We start from the raw sequence: 18,525 nt of genomic DNA, 5'->3' as shown, positions 1-18,525 counted from the left end.
TTTTTTTTTTGCAATTCTTATGTTTCTTACTAGTTTCTCTTCTCTAACCGCATTAACCAATACCACCTGTACACACCCAGACACATGTATACACACACACATAGCTATAGATATAAGCAGTCATCTTTAAAAAATGTTTTTTATTTACTTATTTAGAGAAAGAGAGAGAGAGAGAGGGAGAACAGGAGGAGCAGAAGAAGAGGGAGAGAGAGAATCTCAAGCAGACTGCATTGGAGCATGGAGCCCAATTCAGGGGTTGATCCCACAACCCCAAGATTGTGACCTAAGCCAGACACTTAGCCACGTGAACCACCCAAGTGCTCTGATATAGGCAATCATCTTAAGAAAATATTCATCAATTTCTATTTTTGAGTGCTTTTATCAATAATGGATGTTGAATTTTGTTAAAGGCTCCATCAGCACCTATGGAGATGATAATCATATCACTTGTTTTCTTAAATGTATTGATATGGTATATTATTTAATAGATTTCCTAATAACTAAGCAAACCTTGAATTCCTAGAGTAAATTCCACTTGATGAAGGTTATTATTTTCTTAATGTGGTTTCGCATTCTTTTTTAAAAGATTTACTCATTTATTTGAGAGAGAGAAAGAGTGGGGTAGAGGGAGAGGGAAAGAGAATCTTAAGCAGACTTCAAGCTGAGCCTAGATCCTGATGTGGGGCTTTGATCCCATGACCCTGAGACCTTAAGCAGAAACCAAGGATCAGATGCTTAACTAATTGCACCCCCCTTGCACCCTTGTGGTTTTACATTCTTTTTGCTAATATTTAACATAGCTCATTTAAATCAGTATTCATAAGTGATATGGCTTTATAATTTTCTATTTTTGTATGTTAGGAAGTTTTTCTTCGTTCTCATTGCTCTTAAACAATTTATGGAGTAGTACAAATATTTGAACTTTGAAGGCATAATTCTCCTAATTAATATACCTGGGCTTACATTTTGGGTCCAATGATGCTTGTTGAGGGTGCCAAAACAGTTCATTAGGGGAACAAAGAGTCTTTTTAACAAATGGTGCTGGGACAACTGGATATCCATACAACATAGCGTGAAGCTGGATGTCTACCTCACACCATATTTGAAAATTACCCAAAATGGATCAAAGAACTAAATGTAAGAGCTAAAAGCTTAAAACTCTTAGAGGAAAATAGTGGTAAATTTTTAGTGATCTTGGATTTGATAGTGGTTTCTTAAATTTCACATCCAAAGCATAAGCAATGAAAGAAAAAAATAGACAAGTTGAGACTTCATCAAAATGAAATTTTTTTTCTGCTTGAGAGGATATCATAAAGAAGTAAAAAGACAACCTGTTTAATGGGAGAGAATATTTGGAAATTCTATATCTGAAAAGGGGCTGACATCTTTAATATTCAAAGAACTCTCAGAGTCCAATAATAAAATGGTAAATAGCACAAAACAAGTCAAGGATTCTGAACGGACATTTCTCCTAAGAAAACATAAATGGCCAATATGCACATGCAAAGATAATCAATACCCACTAGTCATCCAGGAAATGAAAATGAAAACTACAATGAAATACTACCTCACATCAACCAGGATGTCTATAATATTAAAAACGAAACAAAACACTAAATGTTGGACAGTATGAGAAATTGGAAACCTCGTACATTGCAGGTGAGATTGTAAAGTGGTACAGCCACTTAGGGAAAATAGGCAGTTCCTCTAAAACTTAAACATAGTGTTACAATATGATGGAGCAGTTCCTATCCCAGGCATATATCTAAAAGAAATGAAAACATGTCCGCATAAAAACTTGTATGACAGTATTTCATAGCATTATTCACAATGACCAAAGAGCGAAAACAACCCACATATCCACCAAGTGATAGGAATATTATTCACCAATTAAAAAGAATAAAATACTAGGGTATCTGGCTGGCTCAGTCAGAAGAACATGCAACTCTTGATCTCAGGGTTGTGAGTTTGAACCCCACCTTGGGTGTAGATTACTTAAATTTAAAAAATAAAATACTGATAAATGCTACAATAGATTAACCTTGAAAAGTTTATGCTATGTGAAAGAAATCAGTCACAACCATATAGTTATTATTTTTAAATAACTTTTGCCTTTTTTAAAAAAGATTTTATTTGACAGAGAGAAATCACATAGGCAGAGAGGCAGGCAGAGAGAGATGGGGAAGCAAGCTCCTTGCAGAGCAGAGAGCCTGATGCAGCACTCGATCCCAGAACCCTGGGATCATGACCTGAGCTGAAGGCTGAGGCTTTAACCCACTGAGCCACCTAGGCACCCCCATAGAGTATTTTTAAAAACTTACATGAAATTGTCAATATAGGCAAATCTAGAGAGACAGTAAATAGATTAGTAACTGCTTAGGGTTAGGGATAGGATGGGGAGTTGGGGGTGATGAAATTGTTCTAAAATTGATCGTGGTAATGATTTCACAACTCTGTGAATATGGTAACCACTAATGTACACTTTAAATGGGTGACTTGTATGTGAATTATGTTTCAGTAAAGCTGTTATCATCCCCACTCAGACAAAAACCAATCCATCTGGGCTTGGTGCTCTTTTGTAATGATAAGTTCCTATATAACTTTCTATGTTGGTTTGCAGTGATACTCTATTTCTAGGTTTTTTGTTTCTTTTTTAGCTTGATATATATTATTGTTTTGTTTTTCAGGGTATAAACGTTTAAGAATATGAATTTTCCTCTTATCACTGTTAAAAAAATCCCATACTATTTATAATAGTCAAGAAAGGGGAAGTAGGGCGCCTGGGTGGCTCAGTGGATTAAGCCGCTGCCTTCGGCTCAGGTCATGATCTCAAGGTCCTGGGATCGAGTCCCGCATCGGGCTCTCTGCTCAGCAGCGAGCCTGCTTCCCTCTCTCTCTCTCTGCCTGCCTCTCTGTCTACTTGTGATCTCTCTCTGTCAAATAAATAAATAAAATCTTTAAAAAAAAAAAAAGAAAGGGGAAGTAACCCAATGTCCATCAACTAATGAATGGATAAATTGTGATACACCCGTACAACGGAATATTACTCAGTAAGAAAAAGAAATGAAATACTGGTACACACTACAATATGGGCGAAACTTGAAAACGTTACAGAAGTCAAAGAAGCCAGACACAAAGACCACATACTGTAATATTTTGTTCACATGAAATGTTGAGAATAGTTAAATTCCTAGAGACAAAAAGTAAATTAGTTGTTGCCTTGGGCTTGCGGTGAGGTGGGTACTGGGATCCCTTTTGTGATTATGAAAATGTACTGAAATTGTGATCGATACACAGTTCTGACTATACTAAAAAGGATTTTAAGCGGGTTAATGATGTGCTATAATGCCATCTCAAACAAGACTAAAGATCTAAAAAGAGAACTGAATGGGCTAGGAGTTCATTGTATGGACCAGCAGGGTTATCTTTATAAACGTGCAGAGCGCTGCGTGGAGCTGAACCAACGAGAAAGACTTGTAGAAAAGCACTTGATGAGCCTCCTTGGCCCAGAACCCGGAGGCACACCTTGCCCACCACATCTGCCGCTCTTCCAGCTCGGTGCCCTGGACTCCGCTCGGCTCTCCTGCCCAGTCAGGGTGGACAGCCTGCACTGGGTGCAACCGGCTGCAACCAGGTCCAACCGCCACGTCGAACGTCTGGAGGACGCGGCCACCAACCACCACCAGACCAGGATGCTCCTGGGGCCCCGCCCCTTACGCTGACCTCGAGGCGGAAAGCGGAAGCGGAAGTGCTCGTCGGCTGACGCCTCACTTCCTGCTCCGCCCTGCTTGGGAGGTGAGCTTTCCATTCTGTTGGCCCACGGCGGGGCTTTCAGCCTCGGGCGTTTCGAACTTCTTGGGGTGGTCGGGAGTCGCGGCTCCTCTTCCTTACCGGCACACAGCGCCGGAGGGACTGAGGCCGCCCGGGTCCCTCCGAGAGCCTCTGTTGGCTCCGCCCGCGCGGGTGGGGGGCGGGGTCGTGACTCCGGGACCCCGGAGGAGGCAGGGTCCTTTCTCCCTCCGGTGTGCTCCTCTTCAAAAGCTACCAGACCGCTTTGCCCCTTCTCCAGAGGAGAAACATGTACGCAGTGGTGGAAAACGGCCGCTGTGCCCTCTTCTCACTGACCTGGGGATCCCGGGAGGTTCTGGTGAGCATTGGACGGAAATGCTCTGGCTGTGGACACTCATTATAGACGTTTGACGAATTATTCAGGTGTTCCCTTGTTGCACATTGACCATTTGTTAGTATTTTGCATGCGTAGTGTACCTTTTTCTAAGCTCTTTGAAAGTAAGATTAAAATAATTTGCAGGCATGATATTTGACCTTTAGTACTTGGTTAATTGCCTCACAGGTAAGGACAAAGGAGTTATGTAATAACTCCTACAAATTAATACCCAAGGCGAAAAATGAGCAAGAGCTTTGGATAGGCTCTTCAATAAAAGAAAAAAAATGCGAATAGACAACAAATACATGAAAAGATACTTCCGATCATTAGCAACCAGAGATTTGCAAATAAAAACCACAGTGTAATACTACTGCACACACGGAATATCTAAATAAAAGTAAAACTAAAAAGAGTGACAGGGCCAAGTGTCATGTGCCAAGTGAGATGTGCATAACTGCTAGTGGAAACATTTTTAAAGTGTATCAGTTAACTTACACACCAGCACACACACACACGTCTGCCAATTGAACATAAACACTATTTGTAACACCATTATTTGAAATATCCCTAAATCGGAAATAATCCAAAGTCGATCAAAGGGTGAGTGGATGAATTGTGGCATATATTTTTTGTGGGATACTCTTTAGCAGAAGGAAAGAGCACAGATGCAACAACTTGGATGAACGTCACCAAACATAATGTTGAATGAAAGAAGCCAGACATGAAAGAATGCATGCTGTTTGATGCTCTGTCTTTAAAATTGAAAAACAGGCAGAACACTCTAGAGTGTTAAATGTCAGGATAGTGGATGCAGTTGGGAGGCATGGAGTGAGTGATTTGGGAGAGACCAAGAATATGTGTGAGAAGCTGGATTTGGGTGTATTCTGTTTCTCAACCTGAATGATGGTTACATGGGGCTGCTCATTTCTTAATACCTCATTGAGGTTTTTATTCTTGATTGCCTCCCTTAGTTGTATGTATGCTGTAGTTTAATAAAAGAAGTTTGAGAAGTGGAACTAAGCATGCTATTTCATAAGGTTGAGCAAGAAATAAAGAAGTAGAAGAAAATGCACTGAAAGAGTGAATAAAAATAAAACTAATGACGGAATAAAAGTAGAACTGATCAGTAATAAGAAAAGGTGAAACAATGCACGATATATTTATATACTAGTCTTTGTGGTTAACTGTGAGATAATATGGAAAGTCTTTAGTTTCAACATTTAAAAAAAACCCCGTGACATGATTCAGATGCTGTTGGAGTGGCTAACAGGAGAAATATTATTTTGAGTTTTTCTAAAATTATGATATTTTAAGTTTGGGTGTCTTTGGGTCAAAATTGGGACACTACTTTTGAAGTAAGTGAGGTATCAATTATCACAGGCTTCTGAAGTGATTATTTCCCTGTTCTGTCTTTATCCTACCTCTAACTAGCCCTGTCTCTGTATCGGGAGTATATTTGTGTATGTGCGGTACTCCTTATACTTTAACGGGATTGATTCTTTATACTGCTCATCACCAACTGATAATTATCTGTTTATTACCTGCATTACCAGATTGAACTGTGAGATCCCTAAAAACTTGTTCCCTCCTCATTGCCTAGTACCTGGCCTGGCAGAAGGAAGACCCTTACTAAGTATTTGCTAACTGAATGAAGGAATAAGAGAGAGAAGGTGGCAGAGGTTCCAAATCTAACAAAGCTCCTGCAGGGGCACTCAGGGGGACGTCTCATTTCATAAAACCTTTTGTATTTCTCATCTCCATTATGCCTAGCAGAGGATGTGGACTGAATTCTGATCATGTCAGGAATAACAACCACCACAGGAGAGAAGGCTCTTGCCATTCTAGTATGTGTCTGCCTGGCTTTTCTGATGGGTGATTTGAGACAGTTATTAATACTGCGTAAACCAAAAAAAAAAAAAAAAAATACTGCGTAAACCTTCATTTTCTTTTTTTAAAAATTTATTTCTTTTCAGCATAACAGAATTCATTGTTTATACACCACACCCAGTGCTCCCTGCAATACGTGCCCTCCATAATACCCACCACCTGGCTCCCCCAACCTCCCACCCCCTGGAACCTCCATTTTCTTAACTATTGAATGACAGTTATTAATACCCAATTTGGAGGGCTGTTAGGACAGTTAAAGGAGTTTATGTATGTAGGACAGTATATCCTGTAGAATAGTACTCAGTAAATAGAGGTTGGCATTAATATTTGCGTGGTAGGATATTCAGGTTTTTAATGGCTGTCACATGTTTCATCTGCACAGAGATGGCTAAAGAGTGGTGTTTGATGATTGAGGGAAAATGCCCATTGCTTAATGATGGATATTGTGAACCAGTTACTCAGACACCCCAGTATTCAAAGAGAAATTGAGATCAAGCTCTTAATTTAAACTCAAAAGCTTCTCTGGTCTTCTGAGAAATGGAATATTCTGGAAACTCAATCAGATTCACAGGATGGAAGCCCTTGATGTGAATCAGGTGTATGGTGAGTCCTTATTGATGCTTCTTTTTGTATAGTTCCTTCACAAAGGGCATATCCAGTGCTCAGTGCTCAGAGCCTGAGTGATGGTGCAGCGGGCCATAGAAGTGCAACGGAAATGAGCAGAGCATGTATAAGTCAGGTTCCTGGGATTTGGGAGGCAAGAAGGTGTGTGTGCTGTTTGAGGGGATAACATGTTCATGAATTCCGTTGTGTCAGACAGCTCTGTCTCTCTCTACTGTAATTTGTGTTACTCTAAGGTGGAATATTTAACCTGTTTCTTATGGGTGGCAAGATCCAGAAAACCATTTTTTTGCTCCAGGTAACTCAGAGCACTTTGCTAGTTTATGGAATTAGTGTGTTTGCGGTATGTTCTGTGCATGGTGTGGAATAGCTTATGAGCATGTAATTACCGCAATTGGATTGGCTTCCGAGTTCATGGCATTCTTCTCTCTGAGGTTATCTTTCTCGGAACCCTTTCTGTCTTCCTGAGGGGAAGATTGAGGAGGCAAAGATGGTGGCTGGGTTACTGACGGATTCTTCTCAGGTAAGTGGGAAGTTGACCTTTCTTCAGAATGTCAGCCTTATTTATTAGGTAGCCATATCTCCTTGTAATGTCCCCAGGCTTCTTATAGCAATTAATGACCCTGCTTACGGAATGAGTCTCTGGTCAGTTTCTCCAGGACTCATGCCATCTCAGAAGATAGAGGGATTACACTGGATATGGTTCTTTTATCTATTCATTAGTTCGTTCTGATCCTCGGTCATGCTTGTTGGCTTGTTGTTTTGCTGAGTGTTATGATAGATACTGAGGAATGATATGAAGGTATCCAATCTCATATAAAGTGTGTGTTACTGTGGAAATAATTCATCTGTTAGTAGATTTTACAGAGTGTTGCGCCGTGTTCAGTGCTAAGTGCAGCTTATAAATAGAGGAAGAATAAAGCAAAAGAGCCCACAGTCAAGTGGTGGTAACAGAAGTTTAGTCACATGTCAGCGACACTGGTAAGTTCATGTAACTGGCTGTGATCACCAGGCAGTATCTGTAGATAGAGAAGAGATGTCTGGTCCCAGGAGTACTGTAGGTTTCTGGTCTGCCTTCCTCAGTCTTTCAAGCATCTTCCCTGAGAACCTCAAAGAAGACAGTGGTTAGCTGAAGCCAGTATGTATTTGATGGTTTAGTACTTAGTGACCTTCGAGGATGTGGCTGTGACCTTTACCCAGGAGGAGTGGACTTTGTTGGATCAAACACAGAGAGATCTCTACAGAGATGTGATGTTGGAGAACTACCGGAATCTCATTATACTAGGTAAGGTTGGCATCATTTCTTCACTGAGCCCTTTATGAAATGAATGTTTCTTAAGTATCTTTGCTGTCAGATGGGAATAGTGTGGTAAACAAGACAGATGCAATCCCTGGCCTCAGGGGCCTTACTGTCTAGAGGATTCCCTGTGAAAATGAAGATCCGTCTAAATAAATGACTTTATTCCTTTTAGGGACTGAAAACCTTAGGACTTTAAATGTCTGTAGAGGCTGGACATGATTTTCAAGTCTTAGAGCTCTCTCGTCATTTGAGGGCACAGAAAGAATGTACTTACATTTTTATTCCTTTTAGAATAGTTTTATTGCACTGATTTAAAATTTTGTGTGATTATTTGGCGTTTGTAAAGTGAGACTTCACCATCCACAGAAACCCTGAAGCTAAAGTGTTGGTTCCTATCCAGAGAGCCATGCTTCATGTCTTGCGAGGTCCTTACATACTTTTCCTGTAAGCAGGATATGAATCATGCAGACCTGATCTCTATTCTCTGATGGGAGGAGCAGAAGAGCTGAGGACAGGAGGGAGAGGAAATCAGGGTAAGTTCACGAGGTAGGGTTTTGTGACAAGTGACGGGACTAGCCTGGGAAAGGTGCAGTACGTTTGGAAGTGCCACTTGGCAAACTTTCAAAGGTAAACTCTGAGAAGGAAGTCATTCGGTTTATGAGTTTGCTTAGGAACCTCCATCTCCCTTTACCTTTAAATTTCCAGTGATCTCAGCCTTTTTCTGTTCTCCCAGAAAGATCTGTCTGACTCAGCTGAAAATGTCATTACTGGGGCGCCTGGGTGGCTCAGTGGGTTAAAGCCTCTGCCTTCCGCTCAGGTCATGATCTCAGGGTCCTGGGATCGAGCCCCATATCAGGCTCTCTGCTCCACGGGGAGCCTGCTTCCTCCTCTCTCTCTGCCTGCCTCTCTGCCTAGTTGTGGTTTCTCTCTGTCAAATAAATAAAAAAAAATATATATATAAAAAGAAAATGTCATTACTTACAGTAGCTCATTTTGCAGTACTTTCTCTCTTGCTTTCCTGATTCTATCAGTGTTTTTTGTTCACTGTCAGCCTTAGTTATCCAGAGTATTAAGCTTGGGAAATTGCCTACAATTTCAACACCGTAGCCTTACCATTGCCAGACTCCTAACATAGCCGTACTCTGTGTAATCCAACTTCCCTTTTATTTCAACCTTTTTATCTTGTTTCATGCATATTTAGACATATGTATATGCCATATTTTTTAAAGATAAAGTACACAAAAATTAATTATTTTAATAAATATGGCTTACTGGTATTGAGTACATACACAGTGGTGTGTAACCATCAGCTCTCTTTGGTTCCAAAATATTTTCATCACTTGAAAAGGAAACCCTGTAACCATTAAACAGTCAGCTTCCCTTCAGCTCTACCCCCACTCCCTGCAACCAGTAATCGACTTTTTAATGTATAGATTTGTCTCTTTTGTGCCTATCAAACAGAATCATACAGAATTCAGTTTCATGACTATTACTTAAATTACCTAGAAATAGAATTGTGGGGTATATGGTCATTTTATGTTTAACTTGTTAAGGATTACCAAACTGTTTTACAGAAGCTGTACCATCTTATATTTCCTCCAGCAGCGCAGAAGTTACTTCACATCCTTGCCATCACTTCCCCTTCCTTTCTTCCTCTCGCCCTCCCTCTTCTTTTTTTTAATAAACTTTTTTTTTTAAGATTTTATTTATTTATTTGACAGAGAGAGATCACAAGTAGGCAGAGAGGCAGGCAGAGAGAGAGGAGGAAGCAGTCTCCCCGCGGAGTAGAGAGCCCGATGCGGGGCTCGATCCCAGGACCCTGAGATCATGACCTGAGCCGAAGGCAGCGGCTTAATCCACTGAGCCACCCAGGCGCCCCCCCCTTTTTTTTTAATAAACTTTTTTTTTTTAAGATTTTATTTATTTATTTGACAGAGAGATCACAAGTAGGCAGAGAGGCAGGCAGAGAGAGAGGAGGATTCTTTTTTTTTTAATAGTAACCACCCTAGCAGGTATGAAGTGGTATCTTACTGTAGTTTTGATTTGCATTTCCCTAAAACAAATGATGTTGGATGTCTTTTTGTGTGCTTGTTGACCATTTTCTGTGTCTTTGGCGAAAGGCCGATTCAAGTTCTTTGCCCATTTTTTACCTTGGGTTGTTTGTTTTGTTGTTGTTGAAGCATAGGAGTTCTTTTTTTAAAAATTTTATTTATTTATTTGACAGACAGAGATCACAAGTAGGCAGAGAGACAGGCAGAGAGAAAGAGGAGGAAGCAGGCTCCCTGCTCAGCAGAGAGCCCAACGAGGGGCTTGATTCCTGAACCCTGGGATCATGACCTGAGCCGAAGGCAGAGGCTTTAACCCACTGAGCCACCCGGGCGCCCCGAAGCATAGTTCTTTCTGTATTCTAATAGTGGATCTATGTCACATGGATGATGTGCAGATATTTTCTCCCATTTTGGGGGTTGTCATTTTGCTTTTTGGATAGTGTTCTTTGATGTACGTTTTTAATTGCAGTGGGGTTCAGTTTATCTTTTCTTCTCTTTGGTGCTTTTGATGTCATATCTAAGAGCAGAAATATTGGACAGTATCAAATCTGAGGTTCTAAAGATTTACCCCCTTGTTTTCTTCTAAGGGCTTTACACATTTAGCCTTTACATTAGGGTTTTGATCCATTTTGAGTGAATTGGTATATATGGTGTGAAGTAGGGGTCCAGTTTGATTCTTCTGCATAGAAATATCCAGTTACCCTAGCACTGTGTATTGAAGAGACTGTTCTTTCCCCCATTGAATGGTCAAGGCACACTTGTTGAGAATATATTTATTCTAAATGTATGGATTTTTCTTATGGATTATTTGTTCTTTTCGTTTATATGTCTATCCTTTTGCCTGTATGACACATTTCTGGTTTTTTATTTTTGCCATTTATTTATTTTTAATTATTTTTATTAACATATAATGTATTATTTGCCCCAGGGGTACAGGTCTGTGAATTGTCAGGCTTACACATTTCACAGTACTCACCATATCACATACCCTCCCCAATGTCCATAACCCAACCACCCTCTCCATATCCCCCTACCCCCCACCCACCCCCAGTTTGTTTTGTAAGATTAAGAGTCTCTTATGGTTTGTCTCCCTCCCAATCCCATCTTGTTTCATTTTTTTCTTCTCTACCCCCCAAACTCCCCACCCTGCCTCTCAAATTCCTCATATCAGGGAGATCATATGATAATTGTCTTTCTCTGATTGACTTACTTTGCTCAACATAATACCCTCTAGTTCCATCCACGTTGTTGCAAATGGCAAGATTTCATTTCTTTTGATGGCTGCATAGTATTCCTGTGTGTGTGTGTGTGTATCACATCTTCTTTATCCATTCGTCTGTTGATGGACATCTAGGTTCTTTCCATAGTTTGGCTATCGGGGACATTGCTGCTATAAATATTTGGGTGCATATGCCCCTTTGGATCACTACATTTGTATCTTTAGGGTAAATACCGAGTAGTGCGATTGCTGGGTCATAGGGTAGTTCTGTTTTCAACTTTTTGAGGAACCTCCATGCTGTTTTCCAGAGTGGCTGCACCAGCTTGCATTCCCACCAGCAGTATGGCAGGGTTCCCCTTTCTCTGCATCCTCGCCAACACCTGTCGTTTCCTGACTTGTTAATTTTAGCCATTTTGACTGGTGTGAGGTGATATCTCATTGTGGTTTTGATTTGTATTTCCCTGATGCCGAGTGATGTGGAGCACTTTTTCAACACATTTCTGATACTGTATTTCTCGGCTCCAGAATTTTATTTGGTTCTTTTTTGTAATTTCTGTCTCTTATTTGACAGTCTCTTAATTGAATCCTAATTCTTCTAGTTTCCTTAGTTCTTTGTCCGTGGTTTCTGTTAGCTCTTTGGGTGTGTTGAAACAAATTATTTAAAGTTATTAGTCCAATCAATGCCTTGGCTTCCAGGAACAATTTGTATTAATTTTTTTATTGTTCCTTTGCATACCTCATATATTTTAGTTAGAAGTGTAAATTTTAGACCTCATAATGTGACAGTTGAAAATCTGATTCAGCCCCTCCCTGGGTTTGTTGTTCCTGCTTGTTGTGTATTGTTGGTGTTTGTTTAGTGGTTTTTATAAATTATTTTTGTATGTTCTGCATTCTTTTTAGTGCAGTCCCTGAAATCCGTGTTCTGTTAATTTAGTGGTCATCTTAGAGTGACAGAAATTCCTTAAATAACTGGAACCAAGAAAAGAAAACTAAAAATATTCTTTTAGTTTTTGCTGATTGGCTATGTGTTGGGCTACTCCTTCAGTGTTTAGCTAGGCCATGTACAACTCTTTCTTAGCTTTCCATTCCTGGTGGAGTGGATGCTGAAGGTCAGCGAGAGGTGAAAGCTTTGGTTCCTCTCCAGCCTCCAGGGTGAGTGAACTTCTTGATTCACTGGTAAACACCTGAGCTTTTCAAAGCCCTATTTACACACATATCAACATTTCCAGTCTGTTCCTTCTGAGGCTTTTCAGGCTGTCTTTTGTTTGTCCCAAATGCTTTCTCTTTCCTTGGGCTGCTGTAGGCAATATTTTGCCTTCAGATACTTTGATCAGTAGTTGTCTGATGCTGCCTTGCTCCTGGGACCACTCTGAGTTGGATGATATAAAGGCACAGCCTTGCAGCCATGATACTTGAAGCTGCCAGACAGATGGGAACACACAGTGGCAGTTCTCCGAGAACGAAGTCCGTAGTGCTCCTTTCAGCACTTGTAACTTTCTCAGGGCTGCGTCCTGTTGTCTGCATGGCTGCAGCTGATCTGAGGAGTGGGGATGGTAGGTGGGTCATTAAAATGCCTCAGCGCTCTCTTGGTGAACTGTAGCTGCTGCTTATTTCCATAAGTGTTCGCTTGGCAGTTGGGAGTTTTTGACTAGATTCCCAAGTTCTGTAATAGTTGATTTTGATAGTTTTTGTAAGCTTTTTATTTGTTTCTGGTGGGAAGGAGTCCTGGAGTTTGCTGCTCCACCGTATTTTGTGCTGTCCTTCTCTGTGCTGTGTGCTTTTAAACAACTTTATCCCAGGATTTTTCTCCAAAACAAAATTTTCCACTTTTTTTCAGAGTTGGATTGGTGGCTCAAAACTAAAGGTTTCACATCCCTTCAGGATATTTCTTTGGAAAAAACATCAAATGGAATACAGTTGGTAAGATCTCCAAAAGTAATTCCTTTCTTCCACACCTGGACCAGAAGTACAGAATTGATGCAAATGATACGAAATAAATGTCATTTACCCAAAGAAAGCAGAATCTGTGAAGAGATTTCTTTGAATGTCAAGAATTTTGGGGGGGAGGGGCGCTGTAAACCTACTTCAAACCCGTTTCTCCTCAGAGATCCATGTAAATATACTCAAATGTCCAGTTTTTGATGCACAGGGATTAAGTTTTAAATGATTTAGTATGAGTAATTACCAGAAGATACTCTGTGAAAGTAGAGTGTACCCTCAGAGTCTGTTTATTTGACTTAAAATAACTCAAAAACAGGGCAGGAACTCTGTACACTGAAATGGAAAAAAACACTTCAATTATGATGACGTTTCCAATGCATGAAAGTTGTGATGGGGGAGAAATTCTGTTAAAGTGGGTGTGAATAAGTCTTTAGTTATCATTTAAACCTTAATCAACAGGAGAGAAGCAATGCTGGAGCGAAACGATATGGCTCTGACTTGTGGGGAAGAGCGTTTAGTGGACACTCATTTATGACTCACAGTAGACAGAAAACTTCTAAGGGTGATCAGAATGGAAAAGCCTTTAAAAAGAACTTTATTTGTACTCTGCTCAAGGAAATCCCCATTGGGGAGAAAACTTCTGAGAGTGTCCAGCATGATAAAGCCTTTGGTCTGCTTTCAGATCTTACTGAGCACAAGAAAACTCAGACACGAGGGAACGTGTGCGAATGCAAAGAGCGTCAGAGAACTTCGGCACGCAGGAGACACTGCACTAGAGAAAAACCGTATGAATGTGAAGAATGTGGGAAGGTCTTCACTCATTCCTCATCCCTTACAGATCATAGACGAATTCACAGTGGAAACAAGCCCTATGTATGCATGGAGTGTGGGAAAGCCTTTACTCGATCCACAGGACTTGTTTTACACATGCAAATTCACACTGGAGAAAAACCGTATGAATGTAAGGAATGTGGAAAAGCTTTTATTCACTCTTCATACCTTACAAAACACGTAAGAATTCACAGTGGAGAAAAGCCATATTTATGTAAGGAGTGCAGGAAAACTTTCACTCGCTCCTCAGGACTTGTCTTACACGTGCGAACACACACCGGAGAGAAACCCTATGTATGTAAGGAATGTGGGAAAGCCTTTAATAACTCTTCAATGCTCGGTCAGCATGTCAGGACACACACTGGCGAGAAGCCATACAAATGCAAGCAGTGTGGGAAAGCTTTCACTCAGTCTTCAGGCCTTACCACACACTTAAGAACTCACACTGGAGAGAAGGCCTACGCATGTAAAGAATGTGGGAAAGGTTTTGCTCGTTCTACGAATCTTAATATGCACATGCGAATGCATACTGGTGAAAAACCGTACAAATGTAAAGAATGTGGGAAAGCCTTTAGGTACTCCACATGCCTTAATATTCACATGCGAACTCACACTGGAGAGAAACCGTACAAATGTAAGGACTGTGGGAAAACCTTCACCCAATCTTCGGCACTTGCTAAACATTTAAGAACTAAGGCATGTGGAAAAACCTGTAAATGTTCTTCAGACCTTAGTATTCACATCTAAACTCATCTGGATAAAAAGCACCTTATGGAAGTAAAGAATGTGTGAGAAAGCTTTACTCATTTTTCATCCTTGCATGATAGGAACATCCTGGGGCAGAATTTGCATGCATATAAGGTATATGGGAGAGCAGTAATTGTTCATACTTTACAGAATGTGTAAGAACTCACACTTGAGAGAACCTTCTAGTTATAAAGTATGTGGGAGAACCTTTTTGTTGTCTGACATTAATTTTACATATCTAAAATTACCGTAAAAGTCAGAGGTGCCTGGCTGGCTCAGTTGGTGGAGCAGGCGAGTCTTGATCTCAGGGTTGCGAGTTTGAGCTCCATGTTGTGCATAGAGATTACTTATAAATAAGAAATGACTGTAAAAGTGATGAGAAGGTAAGAATGAGGTATAGCCTTAAAATATGACAGCGGGCTTTGAAAGCACGTAATAACTCATACTAGTAGGGATAAATCATCTGTATGTCAGGAATGTGGTAAAACCTTAGTGCCAAGGCCTTAATAGCCACATGAGACTTCATACGGATATAAAACCCTACAAATGTAAAGGACCCAGGAAGACCTACAGTTGTTTCTTGTATCGTAAGAATTCAACATTAAAAAAAAAAACCAAACTGGAGAGATTCCTATACATGCAAGAAATACGGGAAAGCTTCAGGAAAGCTTTTAGAAACTCTTGATGGCTTCATGTGCAGGGAGACTCGTGAATGTAAGAAATGTTGAAGGCTGTTCAGGTGTTAATGAGTAAGTCACAACACACAGTGAAGAGAAACCTTATGATGGTAAGATACGTGGGAAAACAGCCCCATACGTTGACATTCTTTGGTAATCTCACAGAGGCAGAAAATGTTACGACTATTAGAAATAATGGGCATGCCTGTGTGTGTGTGTGTGTGTGTGTGTGTGTGTTTACTTTTTGGCTTTGACCTTCAGTAAAAATAATCCACACTGGAGAGAAATAGCGGTTGTAGGGTACATGGGAAGTGGTGTATCAATCTTACACATTTTACTCTACGTGTGAAAACCCACCCTGTAAAGAAGCTGAATGAGTGTAAAAATGGAATGATTTTTGGTAAATACACATCCGTTAAGAGACTCAAAGAATACTCACTGGAGGAATGAAGGATGGATGAGAGGACTTTGGGGAAGCCTTCAGGTACTGCTCTTCCTTAGTGTATACGTTCTTCCTGGAGGTCAGAGTGAAATAAATGACATAAATGCAGTCGCCTTTCTGTGTGTCTCATTCTCCAGGAAAGCAGCTGGCACCTTAATTTTTGTGGTGGTTTTGTATTACAAAGTTTTAGTTGCTTTTAAAGATACTCTTAAGTAATTTCTGCAGTGGTATACTCATTTGATATAATGGTGTTTTCATTATGGTTCATATCTAAAGACTTCCCTGTATATATGTCTTCATTGAATTATATGAAATACCTGGAAATTTATTTGGCAACGTAAGAGCATTGTTATAAAAGATTTTATTTATTTGACACAGAGAGAGAGCATAGGCAGGGGAAGCAGCAGGGAGAGGGAGAAGCAGGGTCCCCACTGAGCAGGGAACCCGATGCAGGCCTCAGTCTCATGACATGACCTGAGCCGAAGGCAGACACTTAACTGACTGAGCCACCCAGGCGCCCCTGTAAGAGCATTAAAAAAAAAAAAATTGTGTGTGTGTGTGTGTATATATATATATATTTAGAGAGTGTGTGCACATCAGCTGGGGCAGGGACAGAGGGAGAGAATCTTTGAAGTGGACTCTCTGCTCAGTACAGAGTCCCATGCAGAGCTGAATCTCATGACCCATGAGATCTTGACCTGAGCTGAAAACAAGAGTTGGACACTCAACTGACTGAGCCACCCAGGTGCCCTCACAATGTAAGAGCATTTTATAATGTTTTTAGATAATGCTTTCTAGTGTATTTGCAAGTGGCTCATAAAATGAAGCTCTTTGTGGTATTTGATTATAGGAAAATTCTGGCTTTGTATGGCAAGTAGTATTCAGTCATCTCAATATTCCTGTCCCTTATAGATAGAATCCAGGTTATCTCCAGGCACATAATAAAAAAAAAATCATTCCTACTTCTCAGATTTCCTTGGATTTATGAGAAGACTATAATTCATAGTCCTGGCTAATAAGAAGTAGGCAGAAGTCATCAGTGTGGACTCTGGGAAAGCTGTTAAAAAAGGGACAGTCTCCAGGGGCGCCTGGGTGGCTCAGTGGATTAAGCCGCTGCCTTCGGCTCAGGTCATGATCTCAGGGTTCTGGGATCGAGCCCCGCATCGGGCTCTCTGCTCTGCAGGGAGCCTGCTTCCTCCTCTCTCTCTGCCTGCCTCTCTGCCTACTTGTGATCTCTCTGTCAAATAAATAAATAAAATCTTTAAAAAAAAAAAAGGGGACAGTCTCCAATGGCTTTTTCTCTTCAAGGATTGCTCTTATACATTGTGTACTGTGAGGATAAAAACTACAGACTAATAGGGTATGCCTGAGAAACAGATGCTTCTGTTTGTAGTATCGCACCAGTCACTGGACTGCTTATATACAGACTTCTTGGTACATGAAAAAAGCTTACCAGGCTGAGCACTTGTATTTCAGAATCATCAATGTATAGATGGCCCTTAAAACCATTCAGTTAGATCATTTCATCTGAGAATTGGCAAGCCCTGGGACTGTGGCAGTTGGACTCATATAGGAGGTAACGAATGAAATGAAAAGTAGTGGCCCATGAAATAGGAATAGAATTAAGACTGATGTCCGTGAATCCAAGGCAAGGAGCAGTGACTGATCGGCCCCACCAAATGCTGATTTGGGTGAGTTGAATGAGGTTGGGATTTAATCATAAAAGTTACTGGGGACCTTTTTCAAAAGCTGGCTTTATAGAACAGGGTGTGCTAAGGTCATCTTGGTATAGCTTTCTGAGAAATTAGTATATACTTTGTCCATCCTATTCTACGCTACCCATTCTATCCTAAATATAGATACTTCTCTTATACCCTCAAAATCTATACCTTAATATTCTAGCTTTACATTGTATTATTAGTTTACTACTGCTGCTCTAACAAACTACCAAACAATGTCAGAAGACAACTAAAATTTTACTACCTTAACAGTTTTGGAGTTCAGAACTCTGAAATGGGTTTCAGGGAACTAAAATCAAGATGTTAATAGGACTGTATTCCTTCCTGGAGGCTCTAGGGGTGAATCTGTTCTCCAGTTTCTAGATGGCCTTCTGCTTTCCCTTTTTCCTGGATCTTTTTTCCTTCTTAAAAGCCAGCAATGTCTGTCCTCATGCTACCATCTCTCTGGCTCTTCTGCTTTATCTCCTCCTACTACTTTTTTTTTTTAAGATTTTATTTATTTGTTTGAGAGAGAGCACAGAGGGAGAATGAGAGGGAGAAGCAGACTCCCTGCTGAGCAGAGAGTCCAATGTAGGGCTCCATCCCAGGACCCTGAGGTCATGAGCTGAAGGCAGATGCTTAACTGACAGAGCCACCAAGACCCCCACCTCCTTTTTTTTTTTTAAAGTGAACTGAAAAGAAATTTAAAAAATAATTTTTTTTTTTTTTAAAAGTGAACTCTACTTCCCAGTGAGGGGCTTGAACTCAAGACCCCAAGATCAAGAATTGTATGCTGTCCTGACTGAGCCAGCCAGGTACCCCACCTCTACTATATTATTTTAATGCTGTCCTGTGATTTTTTTTTTCCATTCTGCTAAAAGAAATATTTGAGAGAGCACATGAATGGAAGAGAGGCAGAAGGAGAGGAA

At 40.5% G+C, this 18,525-nt stretch overlaps 1 protein-coding gene across 8 annotated transcripts; it reads left to right on the top strand.

Moving 5' to 3' along the window:
- Positions 1-3,743: 3,743 nt before the first annotated feature.
- Positions 3,744-14,969, top strand: LOC123933071 (zinc finger protein 846-like). Of its 8 annotated transcripts, none has more exons than XM_045991981.1 (7): positions 3,744-3,795; positions 6,435-6,655; positions 7,108-7,196; positions 7,832-7,958; positions 8,426-8,506; positions 13,078-13,160; positions 13,641-14,969. In XM_045991981.1, exons 2-7 carry the CDS (start codon positions 6,625-6,627, stop codon positions 14,757-14,759), a joined length of 1,530 nt encoding a protein of 509 aa, XP_045847937.1. In that variant the 5' UTR covers positions 3,744-3,795; positions 6,435-6,624; the 3' UTR covers positions 14,760-14,969. The 8 variants fall into 8 exon arrangements, with proteins under 8 accessions (XP_045847937.1, XP_045847935.1, XP_045847938.1 ...); XM_045991979.1 differs by lacking the exon at positions 3,744-3,795 and adding an exon at positions 3,818-4,147; XM_045991982.1 differs by lacking the exon at positions 3,744-3,795 and having other exon boundaries at positions 3,818-6,655; positions 7,874-7,958.
- The last annotated feature ends 3,556 nt before the right edge of the window (positions 14,970-18,525 follow it).

The sequence above is a fragment of the Meles meles genome, chromosome 20 (genome assembly GCF_922984935.1).
Source record: "Meles meles chromosome 20, mMelMel3.1 paternal haplotype, whole genome shotgun sequence".
Lineage (NCBI taxonomy): Eukaryota > Metazoa > Chordata > Mammalia > Carnivora > Mustelidae > Meles > Meles meles.
Note: the sequence above shows the minus strand (reverse complement) of the source record. Positions and strands in the feature narration are given on the sequence as shown.

What these genes read in the sequence shown, in the direction of transcription:
- LOC123933071 (XM_045991981.1), top strand. Translation starts at nt 6,625, where the DNA reads ATGGAAGCCCTTGATGTGAATCAGGTGTATG. An exon ending in TACTGACGGATTCTTCTCAG is followed by an intron (nt 7,197 to 7,831) that starts GTAAGTGGGAAG and finishes TTGATGGTTTAG; the next exon opens with TACTTAGTGACCTTCGAGGA. An exon ending in AGGAGGGAGAGGAAATCAGG is followed by an intron (nt 8,507 to 13,077) that starts GTAAGTTCACGA and finishes ACTTTTTTTCAG; the next exon opens with AGTTGGATTGGTGGCTCAAA.